The sequence below is a fragment of the Neoarius graeffei genome, chromosome 4 (assembly GCF_027579695.1).
Source record: "Neoarius graeffei isolate fNeoGra1 chromosome 4, fNeoGra1.pri, whole genome shotgun sequence".
Lineage (NCBI taxonomy): Eukaryota > Metazoa > Chordata > Actinopteri > Siluriformes > Ariidae > Neoarius > Neoarius graeffei.
In genome coordinates this window covers 51547489-51572567 of record NC_083572.1, presented here as the reverse complement: position 1 = coordinate 51572567, position 25079 = coordinate 51547489, and the positions used below count along the sequence as shown (strand labels likewise).

The window sequence follows — 25079 nt, the reverse complement described above, 5'->3', positions numbered from 1 at the left end:
GCCCTCGCCGGCCACGGGGCTCGAACCTGGACCTTCTTGCTGTGAGGTGACAGCGCTAACCACTACACCACTGTGCCACGAGAAAAACTTCTAGATAAATTGAATTAAATTAGGTATTTGCATATACAAATATAAAAAAGAATAAGCTATGGGGAAGAGGGGGCGGCACGGTGGTGTAGTGGTTAGCGCTGTCGCCTCACAGCAAGAAGGTCCAGGTTCGAGCCCCGTGGCCGGCGAGGGCCCTTCTGTGCGGAGTTTGCATGTTCTCCCCGTGTCCGCGTGGGTTTCCTCCGGGTGCTCCGGTTTCCCCCAAAGTCCAAAGACATGCAGGTTAGGTTAACTGGTGACTCTAAATTGACCGTAGGTGTGAATGGTTGTCTGTGTCTATGTGTCAGCCCTGTGATGACCTGGCGACTTGTCCAGGGTGTACCCTGCCTTTCACCCGTAGTCAGCTGGGATAGGCTCCAGCTTGCCTGCAACCCTGTAGAACAGGATAAAGTGGCTAGAGATAATGGATGGATGGATTGTCACCTCAGCCTCATTAGGGTTTCTATAACCTTGTATGGACTTCCTGTGGTTTGGGCGCGAAAACCCAGTTCTGCACAAGCGCAACACGATTGCACTAGAAAGCATGGTCAAGATGCCAGTGTAGCTGCAGTCTTTTTAGTTGCGAATTATAAGTATTTCCTCATGTTAATAATTCGCCATGTCAAAACAAGCAAAACTTTCCTCCTTCTTTCGACGTGAAGAGAAGTAAGCAATTTATTATATATATTTTTTCCATCAAAGTTGCATTTTGTGGCTTCAAAGCTAAGTTTTAGTGTGCCGTTTCTACAACACAACATCAAGAAAATGTGAAAGAAACAGAGATAATGGAAGAGCCGGTTTCTAAGCTACCTAAAACTAGCAATGGTAATTATTTTTTATGACAGAATGTGCTCAGGCTGCCAGTCAGTGTGTGACCCCCCCCTTTGAAAAATCCTAGCTACGCCCCTGGAAAGAAATAATACAGATAAAACTAAATCTTTGATGTGAATACTCTATTCAGAATTTGTAATCTGTGGTTGGTAGAAGAGAGCAACTGGACTTGCTTGAAGATTCTTGAAAGCGTTTCGCCTCTCATCCGAAAGGCTTCCTCAGTTCTGTCTGACTAATAGGGAGTATCCAGTATTTATCCTCTCATGGATCATCATAGAATCCGAATCAGAATGCTGATGGCTGCATTGTAGGTGGCTGATAAAAGATGTCATCGACACCCACCTCTGTTCAGTGATGGTCGTTCCAGGTTGACAATAATGAACGATCCTCTCTGGCTAAGATGTCTGCCAGTTTTCTGGAAGTCCTCTCATACTCCCGCACCAGTCGAAGGGATCTCATCCCAAAGTGCGTAGAAACATGTCTGTGAAGAATCTCAGTCATCCAGGTACATAGTAATCTGTGGTTGGTAGAAGAGAGCTACCAACCACAGATTACTATGTACCTGGATGACTGAGATTCTTCACAGATATGATTCAGAATTTGGCAAAAATTCTGTAAATTTGTGGAAAAATGGCAGCTTGATCTGGGACATGATAAATGGTTGACGACATCGCATTCCCATAAAAAGGTTGTAGTCCACTGAAAAGTCTACATTCATTCATTCATTCATTCATTCATTCATTATCTCTAGCCGCTTTATCCTTCTACAGGGTCGCAGGCAAGCTGGAGCCTATCTCAGCTGACTATGGGCGAAAGGCGGGGTACACCCTGGACAAGTCGCCAGGTCATCACAGGGCGAAAAGTCTACAGTTATCACTAATTGTATTTTAAGTTGTAACTTTATACACCTAAGGATTGGTGTGCTCACAGAATAATCATAACTGTAATAAAACATCATGCAAAATATTTGATCACCGTTGTAACTCCATTTTCCGCAGACCCAAAACCAATACGATCGTGTGTTTTGATCTAAACAGAAAGCCTCAGGGTCAAGGTCACTACCTCAACAAAAGTAGTAACTTAAAATCACTACGCCATATAAATATTTAGTTATAAATCTGCGATTTTGTTTTTTAAAACTAAAGCTGAAAGTTAGGTATAGAATATGTTTCTTACAGAATATGTTACGATGGTAGCTGGTCTTGTATGAATTTCTGAGCTATAAAATGAGTTGTGGTCTATTTTTTACCGTAGCGTGTTATTTGTGTGCGGGGAACGACACACATTAACAATTTGCATGTGTAGAATGGAATTTTCCACTCCAACAGTTAGAAGTTGATCGTGCTTCCATTTGCGGTCTTTCTGTTACGCGGGTGATCTGTTCGGACGTTATCACTGAAAAGGTGAGTTTTGACAGTTTTATTTTGTTTTAGTCTTGCAGTATAAGGCAATAGAATGTTTCTTTTTCATCTTACTTTCATATTTTTATAGTGTTTGCGTATTTTTGGCCAATATTTTGCAACCATAGTCAATTTAGATCGAACTTTTGATAGAATCTACGGCCAGTCATTTTGCCCCACCCCCGCTCCGTCTGGTGCGGTAGTGATGTCCCGTTGCTCACGCGTCGCAGCAGAGACCCGTGCGACCTTCAGCCGGTACAGTCGCTGTTCTTTTACCACCGCCGTTATTCTCATCTTTCCGGTGTGTTCTTGATTTTTCCATTGCGTCCTATTTCGCCATATCAAATACCCAAAATGTATCATGTTATTCATATTTAAGTGAATAATCAATTTAGTCATCATAACTTGGCATTTTTAACCCAAGCAATCAAAAGGAGGAAATTTATTCAATATTTTCACTCATCTGTGAAGGAGGGGCTTTAATTCTTCATGATGGAGTTATTTTATATGTAAATAAATTTTACAAAAGCATTTGAATTGTAATCAAAAAATTTTCCACAGTGGAGGCCAGATAAAGCAAGATACTATCTTTATTCTTATTAAACATGACAAAAGAAACATTGAGTGTTCGGTAAATGCAAAAAAATAGTAAAATTAGAAAATTTATTTTTTGACCATAAAGTCCCAAATGAGAGACCAGTTTCTGAGACGGACCCATATACAGAACTGCGAGTTGCCCTCGTGGTTAGCGTGTCCACCTCTTGATTGGGAGATCGCGAGTTCTATTCACGGTCGGGTTATACCAAAGGCCATCATAAAAATGGTACCTACTGCCATCTGGCAATACAGATGCGAGTGGGGAATCAAACCCTTGCGGTTACCAGAGGGACTAGCCCTAGCCATGTAATAGGCGAGAGGCCGAGGGCTACGGAAATGGAGATCGGCACTGCCCTATGCACCACATGGCGTGGGAAGGGACTTTGATTTGATATATTATTTATAAATGCCTGAGACCTTAAGACAGCAAGCAAGCACAACTTTATTCATCACACACTTGTGAAATTCCTCTCTGCATTTAACCCGTCTGAAGCAGTGAACACACACGTGAGCAATGAGCACATGAGCAATGAGCAATGAGCACCCAGAGCAGTGGGCAGCCATGCTAACAGAGCCCGGGGAGCAGTTGGGAGTTAGGTGCCTCGCTCAAGGGCACCTCAGCCCAACGCCGTCCCATATTAACCTAACTGCATGACTTTGGACTGTGGGGGAAACCAGAGCACCCGGAGGAAACCCACGCAGACACGGGGAGAACATGCAAACTCCACACACAAAGGCCCCCGCTGGCCACTGGGCTCGAACCAAGAACCTTCTTGCTGTGAGGCGACCTTGCTAACCATTTACACCACCGTGCCGCCCCCAATGAACCCAAGAATGGCACAGGAATAGTTTTAAGCATTAACAATAAATCTAATATAGTAATTTTTATAATTAAAGTGATTTATATAGGTAGCGGTCTGAATGAATGACCTTGAGATCCATGACATCATAGCAGGAAGTCTATCAGTCTCATCACCATTTCCGCTATACTAAAACACAGAGCTGACTGCAACTCTGATCCCCCATTTTGAGCTAATTTAACGTAGATGTGTTGCTGGTGGGTGCAGCAACATGACAGAAGGTGGATTTATGTTGCACTCATGGCCCAAGAATGTTCAAACTACAAAGATTTGGACCCGTTTTGTGAGAAATTCATGGGCACGTTGGGCGCCTACGAAGTGGTTGTAGACATGTTGTGTAAATCAAATGGTGCTCCAAACCCTCCAAAAATCCATTTCAATTCCAGCTTGTAATGCAACAAATCAGGATAAACACCAAGGGGGATGAATACTTTTGCAAGACACTGTAGCTTCATCTCACACTGAAAAAATGAGAAAAATCCAACCTTTAATTGAAATAAATTCATTCAGAGAAAAACATATCCCTGTTCAAGAAATAATTATTTTCAACAAAAACACTTTTATTATTTTATTATTTATTTTATTATTTATTATTTTTATTATTATTTTATTTTATTATTTACCACTTTTATTGGCACCCCTGGAAATGATAATGAACACAATGTAACTGAAGAATGTTTCCAATTTAAATTGCACATTTTTGAGTTGATTGGAATGTGTAGGAACTTTCAAACTGTAATCCATGACTTCCTGATTAACTGGGGAACAAATATGAGGGGACACAGAGGCCAAATTCCCTTACTCATCCATCAACATGGGAAAGATAACAGAACCCACAAACCAAATGAAGGAGAAGTGCATTGACCTTCATAAGTCAGGAAATGGTTCTTAAAAATGGCTACTCACTCGAAAATGTCTATTTCTACTGTTAAGGCAATAATAAAAAAGTGGACACCAATTGGAACTGTTACAAACTTTTTTTTTTCCTGTAAAGCTGCTTTGCGACAATACCTATTGTTAAAAGCACGATAAAAATAAACTTGACGTGACAATCTTGCCTGGAAGAGGAACCAAGTTTATTTTGCCCCCACGTCCAGTGAGGAGGAGGGTAAGAGAGGAAAAAAAATCCTCAAGGATCACTGTTGGTGAATTACAAGAAACAGTAAAGTCTTGGGCTTTCCAAGTCTCCAAAAACCACAATCATACGCCACCTCCATGCCAACAGATTATTTGGAAGATACGCCAGAAAAAAGCCTTTTCTGTCAGTGAACCACGAACATAAGCAACTGAAGTTTGCCAAACGCTATTATAACTTTGACTGGAACCGTGTTCTCTGGTCTGATGAAACAAACATGGAGCTTTTTGGCTATAAACAATCAAGGTGGGTTCGGCGTAAAAAGAAGGATGGCTATAATGAAAAGAACCCGATCCCTACTGTAAAATATGGTGGAAGTTCTGTGATGTTTTAGGGCTGTTTTTCCTGGAAACCTTGTTCGGGTACATGGCATCATGGACTCCATGAAATACCAGGATATTTTAAATCAAAATCTCTGGCAGGAAACTAAAACTGGGTCATCATTGAAGAAGAAGAAACCTTTATTTGTCACATGCACATTTCAAGCACAGTGAAATTCATCCTCTGCATTTAACCCATCTGAAGCAGTGAACACATGCACACACACCCAGAGCCGTGGGCAGCCACACCAGAGCGCCCGGGGAGCAGTCAGGGGTTAGGTACCTTGCTCAAGGGCACCTCAGCCACCCCACGTCTTTGGATTGTGGGGGAAACCAGAGCACCCGGAGGAAACCCACGCAGACACGGGGAGAACATGCAAACTCCACACACACAGGCTCCCGCTGGGCTCGAACCAAGAACCTTCTTGCTGTGAGGCGACCTTGTTAACCACTTATACCACTGTGCTGCCCCAATGAACCCAAGAATGGCACAGGAATAGTTTTAAGCGTTAACAATAAATCTAATATAGTAATTTTTATGATTAAAGTGATTTATATAGGTAGCGGTCTGAATTAATGACCTTGAGATCCGTGACATCACAGCAGGAAGTCTATCAGTCTCATCACCATTTCCGCTATACTAAAACACATAGCTGACTGCAACTCTGATCCCCCATTTTGAGCTAATTTAACGTAGATGTGTTTTTGGCCGGTGCAGCAACATGACAGAAGGTGGATTTATGTTGCACTCATGGCCCAAGAATGTTCAAACTACAAAGATTTGAACCCATTTTGTGAGAAATTCACGGGCACGTTGGGCGCCTACGAAGTGGTCTCTCCTGTGCTCTGCACATTTTACTGAAGACTCGTATAAGACCTCTGATCTGTTGAGGAGCGTTGTAATGACTTTGGTCTATAGCTGTCAAAGGCCTCGGCCTTAAAACCGGTTACCGCTGTGACGTCACGCACTCAGGGCTGGCTGGCTCAGCGGGGCAGCTCAAATGCCAACTTTGCGGTCGATTTTAACTCTCAAAAATATACTTTTTATTCCCATTTATGCAGCATACAAGAGTCAAGGATGGAGATACTATCCACTCAGAAATGTATTTTAAAATAAAGGCTCTGTGTATCTCCTTTAATGTTAGCCTGCTTTATCCTCCGCAGCCAGCTCTGATGCGTGTTTGGATTCATTGTTCTGTTGTAACTCCCAAGTCCCAAGTCGTGTTCAAGTTTCTGATGGTTTATGCTGAAGAATTCTGAGGTAGTCCTCCTCCTTCATTCTTCCATCCACTTTGTGCAATGAACCAGTTCCACTGGCAGCAAAACAGCCCCAGAGCATCATGATCCTGCCACCACCACCAGCTGGTACGGTGTCCCTCTGTACATGGAGGTCATCGTGGCCAAACAATTCAATCTTTGTCTCATCTGACCATACAACTTTCCTCCAGAAGGCTTTTTTCTTTGTCCATGTGGTCAGCTTCAAACATTAGTTTGGCTTGAAGGTGTCAATTTTGGAGCAGGGGATTATTTCTTGGATAGCAGCCTTTTAGTCCATGGTGATCTGAACTGTAGACAGTGATCCATCAGCTTTCAGTTCATGGCAGGGCTGGGTCATGGTGGTTCCCAGGTTGTTCCTGACCATCCAGACCAATTTCCTTTCAGCTGAGGGTGACAGTTTGGGTTTTCTTGAAGCAAAGTGGCTTGGCAAAGTGACTACACCTCACAATAACTTGCATACGATTGTTTGAACTGATCTTGGAATTTGCAGTTGTTTAGAAATGGCCCCAAGAGACATTCTGGAGTTGTGTATATCTGCGATCCTCTTTCTCAGATCTGCACTGAGCTCCTTGGACTTTCCCATTTTACTGTGTGTTGGTCAATCCAAGAAGTGCTGTAAACAAACCCTTTTTATGAAGGCACAGAGACGCTACCGGCTGTAGTCAATCATGATCCCTAACAGGAAGTTAAGAGACCTCGGCCTTGGCAAGATAAGAGACATTTTGGAAGTTTCAGCACCTCTGAATTAATAATCTAAGTGAGCATATATAAATCTTTGACCCTGTATGTATAATTTTGACCCTGCGTTGATTTCAGAAAACCCAAAGAAAATTAAGCTTGTGCACCAAATTCTAGTGTTTTTTTTTTTATTAAAGATGTATGCTGTACATTCTGCCACAGAAAAAGAACGGTTCGAAGAAATTACTGAAAACCCAAATATTGCCATGACATTTATATCCAGGTGACGTTCATGTCACTGTATGTAAACTTCTGACCACAACAGGAACTACTTAACCCGGTACACCTTGCCTGTAAGGCTAGTGATGGTTAAGGTTGGCGGAATGATATGGTGTAAGGTGAGGAGGTCATGTAGTATCACAGTGTTGAGTTGTGACTTATCCTTGAGTAAGCAGAATAGCGGTCCCTGTGTTTTCTCTTCTTCCACGACCTGAAGATAACTTTTAAAGACAGTCTAGGAAAAGCCGCGTTATATAAAGGATAAATAGCTCATCTTAAACAGTATAAATAGGCTACATTGTGCTAAAAATCACAAAGTGCTTCCTCAGTAGCTACAACTGAATGAGAATCGAGCCGTTTTTTTTTGCAACAGTATAAAAGTATCCGGCTATAGTGCCTCGATCAAACACAACAGAAACAAGGTTAAAGAACATGGTGTGGTTTTATTATGGCAGATGAATAACGTTGGACTTGTGGTTATGCAGAGACCTCTGAAAGCATGCCACTTCCCCACAGGTTTACAGGGCCACTCCGAACAAACAACTTCTCCTTCACAAACCACACTTCTCTATGTTTTCTGATCCTAAATGATTGTTGTCGCAAATGACTTGGCTATTTACAATGTATACAATTATGACATTATGTACAAAAAAAGAAAATAAAAGAAAATTAACTGCTTTAAACAATTATTTGGGGAAAATTACAAACAAGGCGGCTCTATCCTATTATAATGGCCAAACGTTAGGTCGACCATTTCCAGATTCTTTTTTTCCACACATGCTTCTACAACATTTAGAAACCCATTGCACATCGATTGCACATTGCAAGTTACATTAGATACCATACCTTTGATAGTAGACTATTTTAATTTTGAATCAATAACAAGCATTGCATGGAATCTGTGGACTGTTCAACAACTTGTGACCGAGAGCTAGCCCACTGTTTTGTGTAAAACAAACTTACACTCTTCAGAAAAAAATCTAGTCATAGAATCCAATAAGTCATTCGAACAGATCTGATGCATCAAAGGATATTTGTAATAACTTTGGCCAACATAGAAAGTTTTTTTTTTTCTTGGGTCTTTGCATCCAATACAACTGCATGGTATAAATGTAATGCTCTCAAAATCCTCCAATAAAATGACCAATAATGATCACTCCACTCGGGCGTCTAGTTTAGATGTACTGCAGTTAAGAACATTTTACGTGGGACTGAGAGAGAGAACAAGTACAAAGAAAAAAAAAACAAACCCAACCCGACCAGCGTCACTATCATCCTCCCCTTCGCCAGTCAAAATCAACAGTAAGTTGTTGAATAGTCCTTTTAGGGAGACACAGCACAACACAACACAGCCATCACAGTTACAGGCACATGAACCAGAGACATGATGTAGTCAGAGCACAACGGCTTCTGTTCCCAACATCCTATTTCATACAGGGGCAAACGTGAGGCACGGGTATAACACATGGCTGGGCAATGATTCATTTCTTCTCATCTGTTGCCTCAAAGCAAGACGAAACACGTGAAGAAAAGATTCAAAATTTGCCCCTTGAGTTAAACTATGTTTTCCCGGCTGTATTTCAATTTTAGGACAAATTACCAATAATACTGTTACACTATAAAGGCCGAGCTATCCTCATAACATTTTTAAATGACATACAGATTAGCAAATGGGACCTGACGTCCTGTCCTCCTGTCTCTTTTTAGGAAAGAAAGCCATTGTATGGATTTGACAAATAAAAGCCTTGACAAGCTGTCATAAGTCTTAAGGGATGTAAATAAATGGAAATCTCCCACAGCAGATTATGAATAGCAGCGCAAAGAAACTTCAGAAATAGACAATCTTACTGTATATGAATAAAAGTAATACCTATCTATCTAAAGGATTTTGTGGCACTTTTTCTACATAACAAACCCTATATGACCATTTAAGACCCTTTTCCCCATTATCTGTCAGTGACATATTTACACGGATGACATGAATACAGTGTTTAAGGCAAAATAAAATAATCAATGCACAAACCAAATTTTACCACTGATCCACTCAATGAAATCAATTTTGCCTGTAAACATGCATATATTGATATGCTTTATGCTTTCTGGTAAGGTTGAGGGAAATTACTGGTCCACCACTGCTTATCTTGAGCAATTGTGCATCCCTTAATTTATGCAGTACATTCCTAGCCAAGCGTATCGAAGTTCATGCCTCGTAATTTTACGACAGGGCCAAATGTTGGATCTTCTGATAAAGCAACACGCAACATCGCCTTTAATTTAGTTCCCAGAAAAAACGCTGTTTTGATATGCTTACGATAAGTTTCAATGGTAACACAATAATGTTAAGACATGCCACGGCCGTTGGAAGTAGAAAGGAGCGCATAAAGAGGCGGATAAAGGTACGAGATGAATGGATAATATCTGGTAGTTACTTCATGAAGATGCCATTGTAAGCTATGAGACCGTAAGGCTAGTTTACTGTGATAAAGCACCTCTACTGTTAATATAAGACCACTGCATGGGAAATAGCTATTTTCCCAGAGGTGGGTGACGTCTGATAGCACCAAATAAATCAAAATATAATCTTGCGCTTTTCTAGAGTTCTCTTTATTTAAGCAGCTCTTAATGCACATCTGTAGGGGCAGTTTCTCTCCTACTCTGAACACAGGGCTGGTACTGAGCAGGTCTGGACACTTGAGGATTTGGTTTTTGCATTTTGAGATATTTGCACCGTATGCTACAAGACAGCCTTTAAACCAAGAGTACAGCACTATTAAATAATCATGTCTGAATGCCTGAGATTACCCACCCCCTGAGCTGAGGTTAGTTTCAAAGCCGAATAAAATCTAACTACAGTACTGTTACGTAAAAAAGAATCCAGAAATGTTATGCTGTTTAGAGAGCTTACAGAAATAGCATTCGGTTACTGCACTCTGTATGAAAGCTCTCTTTCTATACTCTTTGCTATGTACGGTTGAAACGCTTTTGCTGACTTCCCCAGCATTGCCAGTAGTATGGCCATGTAGCTTTTGAGATCAACACTGCCCCCTACAGGGGACAGGATGGCACACTTTGCCTTTCTATGGCATTCTTGTTTGCTGAAATGATATTCTGGTAGGAAAAAAAACAACAAAAACAAACAAACAAAAAAAGAAATCCAAGGTGTGCCAGAGGTTCGTAGCGATCACAAGCTTTAGCGTGCAGTTCAAATTCTGGGTAGACGACTACTGAAATGTATGGCCAGGCAGACATGCTTGATCAGCAGTGATGCTGCTGCACGCTCATCACTGCAAAAGTCTGCACGGAGAGCTGGCGCTCAATCGGATGTGCTGTTTTCATCTATTCAGAACGTGTGAGAGATGAATTCGTCCATGCTTGCAATTAGCAGTTAACACCTGCTTCCTTGAGTTGGACTGTGGGCAGCAGTGGAACAGTAAATGCTCATGAAAAGGAAAAAAAAACATATACTGATTATGCCATATGTAAACTGTATAGTGTATATGATCTGCAGGTACAAGCATTATATATTTCTGTTTGTAACAAAAGTACCTATTTTGTGACTAAAAGTATCTTTAGGCTTTTATGACACGTTTTATAACAAATATTCTTGCAATGTACATACATTATTATATAAACAGGAAAGCAAAATGAGGTGAGCCAACCAAGAAAAAAAAATGATTTATGTTCTCTGTTAGAAGAATACAGACATTTTTAGTAATTTATGACATGAAGATATATTTCAGGAGTTTGCATTAGGACCTCTGAGTTTCGTCAGAACCACTGGAGTGATGAAAGAGATCAGTGAAGGCTCAGTACATATTTGTGTTCATAGCGTGGGCAGTTTGGGGTCTGCCTCTTTTTCTGGTGATTCAATATAATTGGCTGCCTCCTGCAGTTTTAGCAGCATAGCCATCTGCAATAAAACGTACAAGACAGCGAGGAGAGAAAGATTAGAATGATGTATCAGACATAACATCACAGCACTTCTGGATTTAAGGAAATGAACTGGCTCACTTTCCATCCAAATCAGTGCACATTAGTATTTTGAACGGCATCTAGTCTTCATAATAACATGCTCGCGTTAAAACTCACACTAAACTGCAGCATATTCCGTTTGCACGATTTCACGACAAATATCTACCTACTGAAAAACATACTTCACTCAAAATGGTTGTTTTAATACAAAAATCGGTGTAACTAACCAGTGGGTCCGACTCCATCGAGCTGGGAGGGGTTTCTTTGTGGGGCCGCTCATCTCCAGCTTGGCTCGGGCTGACTGGCCCCGTGCTGGGTGGAGGCAGATGGAAGAGCTTGGCCTGGTCCTGCTGGGCAGAGGGCCAAGGGAGAGAATCCCGCACCCACTCCACTGGGTCCTCCCACACTGCCTTCTGACCATGTGCCTGTGCCAGGATAATACTTTATTCTTATAGATAATATTTCATATTTCCATAAGTTGTGTTGAATTTTGCGTCATTATTTGCAATGGCCTTATATCCCACACCGTGTCACCTTTTGGCTGCATACAATGTTTACAGTTTATTGTTATTATTATTATTATTATTTCTACTAATTGAGAATACATTTATAATTGTTCAATTTTGCACTGTCTTTTGTCTCTGTTCAGTGTTGACCTTTTTTTGCACATGAGTTTCATTGGATAATAGACACCCTCTTTACAGTAAAACTCAAAAATTAAAGTTCAAAACCTGAAGAAAGCACTGACATTCTCTGTACAGATACAGTGCCCTCCATGATTACTGGCACCCCTTGTAAAGATTAGTAAAAAGGGCGCCAAAAAAAATCCACATTTTGGTGAAGTACAGTGTCTTGCAAAAGTATTCATCCCCCTTGGTGTTTGCCCTGTTTTGGAGGGTTATCATTATTTGATTTACACATCATGCCTACCACTTTAAAGGTGCAAATTGTTGTTGTTTTTTTTAAATTGCAACACAAAAAATAATTAAGATGAAAAAACAGAAATCTGGAGTGTGCATAGGTATTCACCCCCTTTCGTTTGAAACCCCTAAATAAGACCCCTAAATTGGTCCAACCAATTCACTTCATAAGTCACATAATTAGTTGATTAAGATCCACCTGTGTGCAACTAAAGTGTCACATGATGTCTGTATAAATCTACCTGTTCTGGAAGGACCCTGACTCTGCTACACTACTAAGCAAGCAACATGAAAACCAAGGAGCCTCCAAACAGGTCAGAGATAAGGTTGTGGAGAAGTATGGATCAGGGTTGGGTTATAAAAAATATCCCAAACTTTGAATATCCCAGGGAGCACCATTAAATTCATTATAGCAAAATGGAAAGAATATGGCACCACTACAAACCTGACAAGAGAAGGCCACCCACCAAAACTCACAGACCGGGCAAGGAGGGCATTAATCAGAGATGCAACAAAGACACCAAAGATAACACTGAAGGAGCTGCAAAGATCCACAGCGGAGATGGGAGTATCTGCCTATAGGACCACTTTAAGCCAGACACTCCACAGAGTGGGGCTTTATGGAAGAGTGGCCAGGAAAAAGCCATTGCTTAAAGAAAAAATAAGAAAATACGTTTGGAGTTTGCCGAACAGCATGTGGCAGACTCCCCAAACAAATGGATGAAGATTCTCTGGTCAAATGAGACTAAAATTGAACTTTTTGGCCATCATGGGAAATGCCGTGTGTGGCGCAAACCCAACACCCTGAGAACACCATTCCTACAGCGAAGCATGGTGGTGGCAGCATCATGCTGTGGGGACATTTTTCATCTGCAGGGACAGGAAAGCTGGTCAGGACTGAAGGAAAGATGGATGGCACTAAATACAGGGCAATTCTGGAGTTAAACCTGTTTGAATCAGTCAGAGGTTTGAGACTGGGACAAAGGTTCACATTCCAGCAGGACAATGACCCTAAACATACTGCAAAAGCTACACTGGAGTGGTTTAAAGGGAAACATTTAAATGTCTTGGAATTGCCTAGTCAAAGCCCAGACCTCAATCCAACTGAGAATCTGTGGCATAACTTGAAGATTGCTGTACACCAACGCAACCCATCTAACTTGAAGGAGTTGGAGCAGTTTTGCCTTGAGGAATGGACAAAAATCCCAGTGGCTAGATGTGCTAAGCTAATAGAGACATACCCCAAGAGACTTGCAGCTGTCATTGCAGCTGCAAGTCTCTTGGGGTATGTCTCTATTACAGTAGCTTAGCACATCTAGTTAATAGATGTGCTAAGCTAATAGAACAAACAAATTTGTTTGTCACAATAAAACAATTTTCACCTTTGAAGTTGTAGGCATGTTGTGTAAATCAAATGGTGCTCCAAACCCTCCAAAAATCCATTTCAATTCCAGCCTGTAATGCAACAAATCAGGATAAACACCAAGGGGGATGAATACTTTTGCAAGACACTGTAGCTTCATCTCACACTGAAAAAATGAGAAAAATCCAACCTTTAATTGAAATAAATTAATTCAGAGAAAAACATATCCCTGTTCAAGAAATAATTATTTTCAACAAAAACACTTATTATTTTATTATTTATTTTATTATTTGTTATTTTTATTATTATTTTATTATTTACCACTTTTATTGGCACCCCTGGAAATGATAATGAACACAATGTAACTGAAGAATGTTTCCCATTTAAATTGCACATTTATGAGTTGATTAGAGTGTGTAGGAACTTTCAAACTGTAATCCATGACTTCCTGATTAACTGGGGAACAAATATGAGGGGACACAGAGGCCAAATTCCCTTACTCATCCATCAACATGGGAAAGATAACAGAACCCACAAACCAAATGAAGGAGAAGTGCATTGACCTTCATAAGTCAGGAAATGGTTCTTAAAAATGGCTACTCACCTGAAAATGTCTATTTCTACTGTTAAGGCAATAATAAAAAAGTGGACACCAATTGGAACTGTTACAAACTTTTTTTTTTCCTGTAAAGCTGCTTTGCGACAATACCTATTGTTAAAAGCACGATAAAAATAAACTTGACGTGACAATCTTGCCTGGAAGAGGAACCAAGTTTATTTTGCCCCCATGTACAGTGAGGAGGAGGGTAAGAGAGGAAAAAAAATCCTCAAGGATCACTGTTGGTGAATTACAAGAAACAGTAAAGTCTTGGGCTTTCCAAGTCTCCAAAAACCACAATCATACGCCACCTCCATGGCGTAAAAAGAAGGATGGCTATAATGAAAAGAACCCGATCCCTACTGTAAAATATGGTGGAAGTTCTGTGATGTTTTAGGGCTGTTTTTCCTGGAAACCTTGTTCGGGTACATGGCATCATGGACTCCATGAAATACCAAGATATTTTAAATCAAAATCTCTGGCAGAAAACTAAAACTGGGTCATCATTGAAGAAGAAGAAACCTTTATTTGTCACATGCACACTTTAAGCACAGTGAAATTCATCCTCTGCATTTAACCCATCTGAAGCAGTGAACACATGCACACACACCCAGAGCCGTGGGCAGCCACACCAGAGCACCCGGGGAGCAGTCAGGGGTTAGATACCTTGCTCAAGGGCACCTCAGCCACCCCACGTCTTTGGATTGTGGGGGAAACCGGAGCACCCGGAGGAAACCCACGCAGACACGGGGAGAACATGCAAACTCCACACAGAAAGGCCCTCACCGGCCACTGGGTTCGAACCCAGAACCTTCTTGCTGTGAGGCGACCGTGCTAACCACTACACCACCGTGCCACCCAAAAACAAACGCGGCCTTCGAGCCGGATCTTCCACCAGGACAACGATCTGAAGCATTTGTCCAAATCAGGACAAAAATGTTTAGCTGAGCACAGAATCAAGCTTCTGCCGTGGCCATCTCAGTCCCCTGACCTGAACCTCATTAAAAACCTGTGGGGTAATCTCACTGAACAGAGATTACTATGTACCTGGATGACTGAGAATCTTCACAGACATGTTTCTACGCACTTTGGGATGCGATCCCTTCGACTGGTGCGGGAGTATGAGAGGACTTCCAGAAAACTGGCAGACATCTTAGCCAGAGAGGATCGTTCATTATTGTCAACCTGGAACGACCATCACTGAACAGAGGTGGGTGTCTATGACATCTTTTATCAGCCACCTACAATGCAGCCATCAGCATTCTGATTCGGATTCTATGATGATCCATGAGAGGATAAATACTGGATACTCCCTATTAGTCAGATAGAACTGAGGAAGCCTTTTGGATGAGAGGCGAAACGTTTTCAAGAATCTTCAAGCAAGTCCAGTTGCTCTCTTCTACCAACCACAGATTACTATGTACCTGGATGACTGAGAATCTTCACAGACATGATTCAGAGAAAAACAAATCCCTCAAGAAATAATTATTTTCAACAAAAGCGCATGCTTCCTGAATTTAATACTTTGTATAACTTCCCTTTGTCAGTAAAACAGCACTGAGTCTCTCCTATAACATTTTATAAGGTTGGAGATACAGAGCAGGGAATCTGAGTCTGTTCCTCTTTATACAATCTCTCCACATCATCCAGGGCCCGAGGCCCTCTCTGGTGCTCTCTCCTCTTCAGATCCATGAGAGGATAAATACTGGATACTCCCTATTAGTCAGACAGAACTGAGGAAGCCTTTCGGATGAGAGGTGAAACGTTTTCAAGAATTTTCAAGCAAGTCCAGTTGCTCTCTTCTACCAACCACAGATTTTTCTCTGAATAAGTTCATTTCGATTAAATGTTTCTCATTTTTTTCAGTGTGAGATGAAGCTACTTGACCAAAAGGTGGATTTTTTTCTAACCCTTTTTACTAATCTTTCAATAATCATGGAGGACACTGTAGGACTTCAGCATTAGACATGAGAGTGGTGCTACTGACATTAAATCTGGTATCTGGCAAGTTAGAGATCATATGTTCAACACATTATGCTTACAGATTGCTTAAAAAGCAAAACCGTACTGTTTAAGACCCCGTCCACACGTAGCCGGGTATCTGCTAAATCGAAGATATTTTTCTACGTTTTGGCCTGTCATCCACATGAAAACACATCAAAAATGAATATTTAAAAAAACTCCGGGCAAAGTGAAGATTTTTGAAAACTCCGTGTATGCCTTTTCGTGTAGACAGAGATAACCGGAGTTTTGCGTTTTAGAACGTCACAATCTGCGCCAAAAAAATGACAACAAATCTGCCCTGACGTCAAACGTGCGACTTTTGTTTACTGCAGAAGCCAGATTAAGCATGGACAAAGAGTAATGGATCAGAGTAGTGCCTTGAAAGCGTTAATTATTGTGCAGGTGCTATTTACATGTTTAATTTTAGAAGCCCAACTACTGCTCCAAGAGCACAGGCGATGTGATTAGGGGGTAGGATTTGGGGAAATAATGCCATCTACAGGTTTGGAATGCTTATGAATGTGATTGAAAACGCAGATGTTCGGTTATGTGTGGAAGGGATTTTTTTCGAAGACGAGGTGGTGTGGATAAAACATTTTTATAAACGGAGGGGGGGAAAATGTTCGGTTTTAAAAATACCTGGCTACGTGTGTACATGGCCTAAGGCGTATAGGGCAGCCTATAAAATATTTTCTTTGTTAGGGAAGACTGACGCACCTTGATACCATCTTTGGCTCCCTCCTGCAGGTAAGGAATGATTGAGTGATTCCACAGGTCAATGAACCAACAGCGAAACTCCTCAACTGTCACTGGACAGGACAGGAAAAAACACGGCCCTACAGCCCAAACACAAGGACAGATTAATGTATGTAAAATGGAAATCATTTCATAATTAATAAGGTAAACTGTTAAGTATGACTTATGTAGTGAAAGTTCATTATGTCTAACTATTCAAACTATTCTTTAAGTTCGTTTCTTAAGACAAGGATTTTTTAAGATGTTACCTTGTTGTTGACAGTTTCGGTGATAAACTTCCGCCTTCTTCAAAACAGTCACCAGATGTCGAGTGGTGACGTGCCTTATCAGCTGATGTTACTCTATGGAGGCGTGAACGTCCCGCCCAATTTGACAGGTAGTCCACGCCTCCTGCTGTCAGGTCGCTGCCCCAGGACTGCGCTCCAGGTGTGCGACAGCACATACGCTCCCTCATCCCGGTTCATCGTCCTCTGCGCCCGTTTTTGTATCTCCACTGCCTCTAAAATCCAACGCTGGTATCTATTTTCTTCAGCGCGAATGACTCTGGCCTCTTCCCAATTCATTATATGATTTTGCCATTTACAGTGGTCTGAAATGGCTGATTTTAGGTTTTCTTGGTGTGCTTTTTCTTTTTCGGATCTTGTGAGTCTTTTTGTTGTTTCTTTTTCACATTCTATTTCACATTCTATTCTCCACCGAAAAAACAAACCGGGGCTTTGTCACACTACCATACATAAAAGGAGTTACAGAACGCATCCAACGATCCATGAGGAAATACCACATCAACACCCTAGTTCACCCCAAAGCTGCTAGTTCACCCCAAAGACAAAATACAACTGGACAATAAATGCAACGTCATATATGAAATCCCTTGCCGGTCATGCAATAAAATCTATATTGGTGAAATGGGCAGATGTTTCCATACTCGCAGGAAAGAACACCAAATAGAATGTGAAAAAGAAACAACAAAAAGACTCACAAGATCTGAAAAAGAAAAAGCAAGCCAAGAAAACTTAAAATCAGCCATTTCAGACCACTGCAAACGACAAAATCATATAATGAATTGGGAAGAGGCCAGAGTCATTCGCGCTGAAGAAAATAGATACCAGCGTTGGATTTTGGAGGCAGTGGAGATACGAAAGCGGGCGCAGAGGACGATGAACCGGGATGAGGGAGCGTATGCGCTGTCACACACCTGGAGTGCAGTCCTGGAGGAGCGACCTGACAGCAGGAGGCGTGGACTACCTGTCAAATTGGGCGGGACGTTCACGCCTCCATAGAGTAACATCAGCTGATAAGGCACGTCACCACTCGACATCTGGTGACTGTTTTGAAGAAGGCGGAAGTTTATCGCCGAAACTGTCAACAACAAGGTAACATCTTAAAAAATCCTTGTCTTAAGAAACGAACTTAAAGAATAATATGTTAAGTATGACTGTGTGAAATGGGAGAGGGGGAACGCCAAGTTTTGATTTCATTGTCTTTTAAGTTGATGGTCTTTTAAAGTAGAAGCCGATCAGCAACAGGCTTCTAGGATGCATGAAAATCTGCCAACTGCTTAAGCCTCACTCACAACCCGCCGTAAGTGTTTTGGACACGCACGGGTCGCAGGGTTTGGTAGCTCGCAGCCGTGCCGCAGGGTTGTGGTGAACCTGGGGGAAAGTCTGGGGGAGAAGTCCAGGCAAAGTACTTGTCAAGTACAGGTTGCACACCTGACTTCCTCGAGGTGTGGGAAAAATTGCGCCGTTCGCCCGTATATCTGACGCACGTGATCAGTGCGTGTTCAGCGAGTGTAGTGTGTGTGAGACTTGCATTTTACCAGTTTCCTGTGCTCCGAGTTCGGGCCGCACTTGTAAAGCGTGCGTGATGCACGTGATTAGCATGTTACAATCACTCGAATGGGTATAAAACCAGCATGTCTGCAGCATTCTGCATCTGTCTTTCCGCTGCAGAACACTGGATATTTTGTGGGAAAAATGTAAAAAATTTTCAGTTTAAAGTTTAGAAAATGGGACCCAAGAAGAAGCGAGCAAAAGTGAAGTAACCCAGCCTGAAACAGCAGAGGGGGAAGAGGAGGAAGAATTTGATGATGATGGTAGCAGCACCAGCGAGCCCTGCACAGACAGGGAGAAGTTTGCCTTCAAGCCGGCAGAAGGCCCAGCACCCCGCCAGAGGGATTTCCACAGGTAAATACACATGCTTTAAACATTCATTTCAGTATCTATATGCTTATGTAATTAATATTATATATGCTGATTTTCATGTATGTTTCAGCTAACGACGCCCAGAAGTGAGGACACTGCAATCCCATCATCGCTGTCAGGCCATTGTGCCATGCTCAGTGATAAGGATAAGGACATCCCGACACCCCGTCCCACCACTCAGCAGGAGCAGGACAGCAGCTCGGAGTCAGAGTGTGTTTCAGTGCCCAAACTGTTGGGTTATTTAGTTGGGATTTTTTACAGTGTAATAAAATGCATTATTCCCTTATACTCATGTTTTATTACTTGACGTTTGCATGGTAAATTAACATATACTCAAATAAAAACAGCAAATGAGGTGGTCTTCTTCCCTTCTACAATGCTACACGCTACACGATTGGTTCTTTGGTTCCTCCCCAATATATATACCCAGAGTCTTGCTCCCCGTGTCGTGTGCGGGTCGCGTGCGCTGCGTACACACCACACATAGGGGTAGAAAGTGAGATGTACTTCTGTCTTGCACGCCGCACAAATAGCAAGTGTGGAATACTTGTGTAATATTTCTGAGGCACGTCACTCATACAGTGACCGTGCGTCACTCATGAGTCTTACTGTCATTGCAAAAAGCCCCTACTAGCCGCACTGCTGACTTGGTTCAGGCGTACAAAAGGAATACAGGTACCGTATGTATTGTATGCATTCTTGATTTGTCACAAGACCCGTAGAATTTGCATATGCAGGACCAAAAGTCTCTACAGGCAGTCTGCGACCTTCTACGGCGCTGAACACACGCAAGTGTCGTGCAAGTCTCAAGCATGGTTTTGCCAATTTTTTTTACCGTAGCAGCCCGTACGCCGGGTTGTGAGTGAGGCTTTAAATTCTATCATTCCTGTTTAGCGTTCATGTTGATTTAGAAATTACTGGCCTGATTTTTCCAATAGCTGTTCATGTGAAAAAGCTTCTGCATTAATGAGTGATAAAAACTGATTTGTAAGTCTTACCAATGAGGAAGTCAGAGGTGCTGTGCTTCTCCAGGAAAGTGTGGAGGTGGTACCAGAGCTTGGGCACCCAATCTAGCACCCGCAAGAGGTCCTCATTCGTCAAGCTTCTTGGGTCCTCTGCTTCCATGAGCTTCCTGTGCAGGTAGCGCACTAGAAAGCCATTGGCTGGCTCCACATTATTGGAGAACATAACCATCCTTTAAAGACAAAGGGAACAGAAACATTATGGAGGACCAACTTCACAAAAATGCTGCCTTGACTAACAATGAACAAAAGCCAGTGCAAAGTTATAAGCAGTGTTCATTAATTCTTCTCCATTAACTTCATTCTTTATTCGCACCATTATTCTTTCTGATGAATAAACACTTTAAGTTCTTTGTAAACACAAACATCTGGATAGTGTTTTACGGTCAATTATTTGCCTTCTGTTTCTATCATTTGATGAGATATTCTCCGGCGCTGACACCCACCTGAAGCTAAGGTGCAGGCTGTGGTTGGGGGTCATCTTCACTGGTTGATTTGTGGTCCCGATAATGTATGGACTAAGAAACAGATATTATAGATGTTAATATATCCTTGTTTTTTTCATGAACAAAGACGATGGCATAAACTAACTATAGCATTCACTCACCATTTGTGATATTTACATGTTAAAGCACCATTAACTAATTCACTGATGGATGCAGCATCATGTACATCATCAAGCACGACAACCAGTGGGACTTCAGATGTACTAGTCTCCCGGTCAATCTGATTTGCCAGATTAGACAGATAAAGTTGAAGATCCTGGAAATAATAAAAAGAAATCAAATTAAGAACTACATAGCACACATTTATTTGGCATACAAAGTCATTGTGGCCGTTCCCTTCTGCACTTTCCCGGGTTTCAGCACCACTGTAGTATTCGACCAGGTGGGTGGAGCAAAGAAGCATGGCAGGCCAGAACTAAGTTCTCAACAAACTTTTTTTTATTTTTTTAGCTTTTCAGCCTTTCTCCAATTCCCAGCCATGCACACACACACACCCACAAGTGTTCTGGTTGGGGAGAGAGCTCCCTTTCTCTGCTCTCCTCTCCTTTTAAAGGGCGCAGTCACTGCGAAATAATACAGGTTGTTTTACAGTATAGTTTTACAGTATAATACTTTGGTGACAGATACATTATAGATTAAGGGATGTTTTTATGGCAAGAGCAGAAAAACGATGTGTGTATGCAGGTGTGTGTATATATATATATATATATATATATATATATATATATATATATATATATATATATAAATAAAACAGTTATTCTGTGAAATCGAGTCGTACGAGCTGATAGGCCTATCAGCCATGTACAACGAGATTGAGTGGAATAACTGTTTTATTCAATCCACATTCACTGGATTTTGAGAAACAGAGCATTTGTATTTGTATTTTTGCAAATTCAATAAATAAAAACTTTATACAATACGTCAAACAAAATCATTTCCACTTAGAGTGTAAACAAACCGGCGAAATGACAGCAGCAATTTGTGAAAAATGCTATAATAATAATTCTTGAAAAAAATAAAATGTAGGTTTTTGTATTTTTGGGGCTTTTATTTTCGAGTAGAGTTTTTATTCCGTTCTCGGTCGGTTCAGCAACACGCGCCGCCATTTAGGTTTTCTCTACTCACAGTATATGAGCTGATAGCCTCGCAGTAGAGGAGCAAATCAGAGTACGCGGTTGCTCATATATATATATATATATATATATATACACACACACACACACACACACACACACACACAGAGCAGAACTAAGAGGCTGCTAGCCAAGAAATAACCCCCTGCTCCAAAATTGACACCTTCAAGTTTAACTAAAGTTTGAATCTGACCACATGGACAATGAAAAAAGCCTTCTGGAGGATAGCTGTGTGGTCAGATGAGACAAAGATTGAGTTGTTTGGCCATAATGACCACCATGTACAGAGGGACACTGTACCAGCTGGTGGTGGTGGTAGGATCATGATGCTCTGGGGCTGTTTTGCTGCCAGTGGAACTGGTTCATTGCACAAAGTGGATGGAATAATGAAGAAGGAGTACTACCTCAGAATTCTTCAGCATAAACCATCAGAAACTTGAACACGACTTGGGACTTGGGAGTTACAACAGGACAATGAACCCAAACACGCATCAGAGCTGGTTGTGAAGGATAAAGCAGGCTAACATTAAGCTTAAAACAAGTCCTGACTTCAACCCTATTGAAAATATATGGACCGTGCTTATAAGTCGAGTCCATGCCAAGAAAAAAAATTTTTAATTGAACTCTACCAGTTCTACCATGAAGAGTCGTGAAATATCCAACCAGAATTCTGCCAGAAGCTTGTTCATGGTAAACAAAAATGTTTGGTCAAGGTGAATCTTGCGAAGAGACATTTTACCCAAATATTAGGTGCACTGTATGTATAATTTTGACCCTGTTTGTATAATTTTGACCCGGTGTTGATTTCAGAAAACCCCAAGAAAATTAAACTTGTGCACTAAATTCTAGTGGGGTTTTTTATTTTTAATTAAAGATGTATGCTGTACAATCATTCTGCCACAGAAAAAGAACAGTTCAAAGAAATTACTGAAAGCCCGAATATTGCCATGACATTGTGTGTGTGTGTGTGTGTGTGTGTATGAGTGTTTTTACTAGGAAATTCGTCACATGCATTTTTCATATGAGCTACATCTGGGTCATGGAGAACCAAAACCGTGACATAAATCTCTATATGTCACTCGTGAGGAACTCGATGAATTGTTTTGATAAATTTGGGAACGTTTTGTTTGTGAATGTATCTATATAATAAAAAGAACCTCACATGTTGGTTTGAAGATATCAAGTTTAGCTTCTCGTGTTGAAAAACTTGTATTTTTCATACCAAATACATAGCGGACCTGAGTGACATATTTCCTGATATTTCACTCCGATGACATCACTCCCAGCGTTTTCCCGCTGACTAGACGCATATTGTCAAAATGGCAAACCGGTTCGAAATTAAAATTCTTTTGATTAACTTCTGCATATTTTTTTTTGTGGATGTCTCCATCCAATATGAAGAACATTACACGGTGGCCCGAAAATATGAAGTTTATCTTCTCATGTTGAAAATATTTTCACTCGTTCGCTTCGTTGACTCGAGAATATGTTCACCACTCGACAATAAACTTCATATCTTCGTGCAACCGTGTAATATCCTCTATATACATACAGTTGTATACAGTTAAATGAAAGTTAGAAGAACTTTTTGCTAGAGGAATCCAGATACTTGTTAAGCGCTGGGACACTTGCACTGAACAAAATGGAGATTAATGTTGAAGGATTATATACTTTTGTGATATCTATTTGCAATGAACACTGGGAAAAAAAAGATTTTCCTTTGACTTACCCTCATATTAATTACTTTTTTAACACCTACATATGCACACCCAATTTTTGGTAAGCTGCAAATCCTATGTTCTTCAGTTTCTAAGTTTTTTGGTTTTAGATGTGCTTTTATAGATGAACCAGACTGATGCCATCTCAGCAGACAGTTAAATCAGTAGCTGACAATGAAGGAAGTAAGAGAAAATATGTGACCCTGTACAGGATAAGCGGCTACAGATAATGAATGGATGCTTCTCAGTGTCTTGGCAGCTCAGCTTTACACTGTAAATTCAGATTTTCTCAGCTGAATGCAAATCTTGTAGCTGTGTCATATTTCAAACAAAAACAAAGCACTTAAAACCTCAATTACAGTGCATTGCAAAAGTATTCATACCCCTTGAACTTTTTCACATTTTTCCACCTTACAACCATGAACTTAAAAGTTTTTTTATTGAGATTTTATGTGATAGACCAACACAGAGTAGCACATAATTGTGAGGTGAAATGAAAATGATAAATGGTCTTCAAAATTTTAAACAAATAAAAATCTGAAAAATGTGATGTGCATTAGTATTCAGCCCCCCTGCGTCAATACTTTGTAGAGCCGCCTTTTGCTGCAATTACAGCTGCAAGTCTTTTGTGGTATGTCTCTACCAGCTTTGCACATCTAGACACTGAAATTTTTGTCCACTGTTCTTTGCAAAATAGCTCAAGCTCAGCCAGATTGGATGGAGAGCGTCTGTGAACAGCAATTTTCAAGTCTTGCCACAGATGCTCAATGGGATTTAGGTCTGGACTTTGACTGGGCCATTCTAACACATGAATATTCTTTGATCTAAACCATTCCATTGGAGCTCTGGCTGTATGTTTAGGGTCATTGTCTTGCTGGAAGGTGAATCTCCTTCCCAGTCTCAAGTCTTTTGCAGCCTCCAACAGGTTTTCTTCCAGGATTGCCCTGTATTTAGCTCCATCCATCTTCCCATCAACTCTGACCAGCTTCCCTGTCCCTGCTGAAGAAAAGCATCCCCATAGCATGATGCTGCCACCACCATGTTTCACAGTGGGGATGGTGTGTGCAGGGTGATGAGCAGTGTTAGTTTTCCGCCACACATAGCGCTTTGCATTTAGGCCAAAAGTTCAACTGACCAAAGCACCTTCTTCCACATGTTTGCTGTGTCCCCTACATGGCTTCTTATGCCTGTCTTTCAACAATGGCTTTCTTCTTGCTACTCTTCCAAAAAGGCCAGATTTGTGGAGTGTACGACTTCTAGTTGTCCTGTGCACAGATTCTCCCACCTGAGCTGTGGATTTCTGCAGCTCCTCCAGAGTGATCATGGGCCTCTTGGCTGCTTCTCTGACCAGTGCTCTCCTTGCTCGCTCTGTCAGTTTAGGTGGACGGCCATGTCTTGGTAGGTTTGCAGTTGTG

The 25079-nt window shown here is 41.3% G+C and overlaps 1 protein-coding gene across 7 annotated transcripts in view; it reads right to left on the bottom strand.

Moving 5' to 3' along the window:
- Positions 1 to 7888: 7888 nt before the first annotated feature.
- nav1b (neuron navigator 1b) overlaps positions 7889 to 25079 on the bottom strand; it is a 178511-nt gene continuing 161320 nt past the window's right edge. For all 7 annotated transcript variants that reach the window (XM_060919337.1, XM_060919339.1, XM_060919340.1 and 4 more), the window contains 6 exons: positions 20912 to 21066; positions 20751 to 20822; positions 20281 to 20477; positions 17040 to 17158; positions 11665 to 11862; positions 7889 to 11375 (listed from right to left, as the gene is read on the bottom strand). In XM_060919337.1, the coding sequence (XP_060775320.1) occupies positions 11289 to 11375; positions 11665 to 11862; positions 17040 to 17158; positions 20281 to 20477; positions 20751 to 20822; positions 20912 to 21066 (828 nt within the window). In that variant the 3' untranslated portion in view covers positions 7889 to 11288. The remainder of the gene's footprint in view (positions 11376 to 11664; positions 11863 to 17039; positions 17159 to 20280; positions 20478 to 20750; positions 20823 to 20911; positions 21067 to 25079) is intronic.